Raw genomic sequence first — 1678 nt, forward strand, 5'->3', positions numbered from 1 at the left:
GCTGGGTGGTTTATATATATTTTAAAAAATACATGTAACATATAATGTAATTGACCTTAGAACAGAAGAAGCTTCTCGGATGAGAGGTGAAACGTCTTCAAGCAACTTAAAGAAGTCCAGACGCTTTTCTTTGCAAGCTCCTTTGACTAATTGCAAGGAGGTACTTCTGTAGTCTATTGATTACTAGATAGTGGAAAAGGGGTGGGATTAAATAAGCTTATGCTTCTTCCTGCTCCTTTTTGAACATCAAAGTTATTTGTAGTTGTGGTTGCTCGTTTTCCTTTTGTTTTGCTTTGTTTATTTATCTCTCTTTAATTCTATGTTGTTGTACTTTTTCAACATGTTCAAAATAAAGATTCAATCATTCAATTAATCAATCAATCAAACATGCAGTGGGGCTACCCACACTATCCAAGACTGTCTATGTTGTGGAAAAAGACACACCTCTACAATGGCATCCACAGGACATGCCTCCTGACAGAAACCGCAGTAGATACATTTGGTCATGTCAATGTCGTAGCGAGTTGTCCTCCTGCTGCCATCAGCACGCGTCTCTGCCTCTATGGTGATGGCCTGGAAAGGAAAATTGTTAGCGATGATATCAACAGCGCTATCTGGTATTTGTACTAATAATGAATACAAACATTCATTCCCCAGTATACAGTACTGTGCAAACATTTTGACCCTCCTATCTTTTCTTTTGTTTGTTTTTTTTGCTTCCATGGAGCGATACATTCAAATCAAGGCTCTACTCTGATCGCATCCTTAATGAGTGGTCTTGAGTAATAGTTCTCCAGGGTTTCTTTGGACATTACCGTTAGTTTCGGGCTATAAGCCACTACTTTTTGCACAAGCTTTGAACCCCGCGGCTTTTCTATGGATCGTCCATGATTTTTGTGATATCGTAAGAGGATTTGTTTTGGTTGTTCCGCTGTTGTACGGCACTACGTTGCCTGGCGGAAGGGCATGTGATCATTCAAAAACCCTCAGTATGGCAAACAAAAGAAATGCATATGATGCAGCTTTCAAATTAAAGGCAGTCGATTTGGCACTCAGCAAGGGAAATAGAGCTGCTGCACGTACCCTTGGTATAAACTAATCAATGGTGAGACGTTGGAGACGAACTGGCTCTGTGCAAAAAGACGAAAAAAGCTTTCAGAGGAAATAAGAGCAGATGGCCCAAACTTGAAGACTGTATTGAAGACTGGGTGAACACGCAGAGAGCAAACGGGCGAGGTGTCTGTGCAGATCCAACTAAAAGCCAAAACAGTCGCCAACGAAATGAAGATAGAAAATTTCAGAGGTGGGCCATCCTGGTGTCACAGATTTATGAAACGAAAAGGACTGTCCATGAGGGCACGGACGACTGTGTGTCAGCAACTCCCTCCCGACTACGCAGAGGAAAATAACAAACTTCCGCAAATTCACACTAAGAAAGATAAACGAATATTCTATCGGACCGGACGAGATCATAAACATGGATGAAGTGCTTTTGACGTTTGACCTGCCCCCTCACTAGGACTGTTAACAAGCAAGGCGAATCAACCACCACGGTGAGAACCACTGGCCATGAGAGAACGAATTTCACTTGTGCGCTGGGCTGCACAGCATCAGGGTTTCAACTTCCGCCAATGGTGATCTTTAAGCGGATGACTATGCCAAGAGAAGAGATCCTGAG

At 42.4% G+C, this 1678-nt stretch overlaps 1 protein-coding gene across 1 annotated transcript in view; it reads right to left on the minus strand.

The window, feature by feature from the left end:
• Positions 1 to 346: 346 nt before the first annotated feature.
• The window catches only part of LOC102200384 (NADH dehydrogenase [ubiquinone] iron-sulfur protein 8, mitochondrial-like), a 7544-nt gene continuing 6212 nt past the window's right edge, over positions 347 to 1678 (minus strand). Inside the window, exon 7 of the mRNA XM_005755529.2 lies at positions 347 to 573. Coding sequence (XP_005755586.1) covers positions 382 to 573 — 192 coding nt within the window. The 3' untranslated portion in view covers positions 347 to 381. The remainder of the gene's footprint in view (positions 574 to 1678) is intronic.

Source organism: Pundamilia nyererei, unplaced genomic scaffold (assembly GCF_000239375.1).
Source record: "Pundamilia nyererei isolate P.nyererei 1_Seehausen unplaced genomic scaffold, PunNye1.0 scaffold01805, whole genome shotgun sequence".
Lineage (NCBI taxonomy): Eukaryota > Metazoa > Chordata > Actinopteri > Cichliformes > Cichlidae > Pundamilia > Pundamilia nyererei.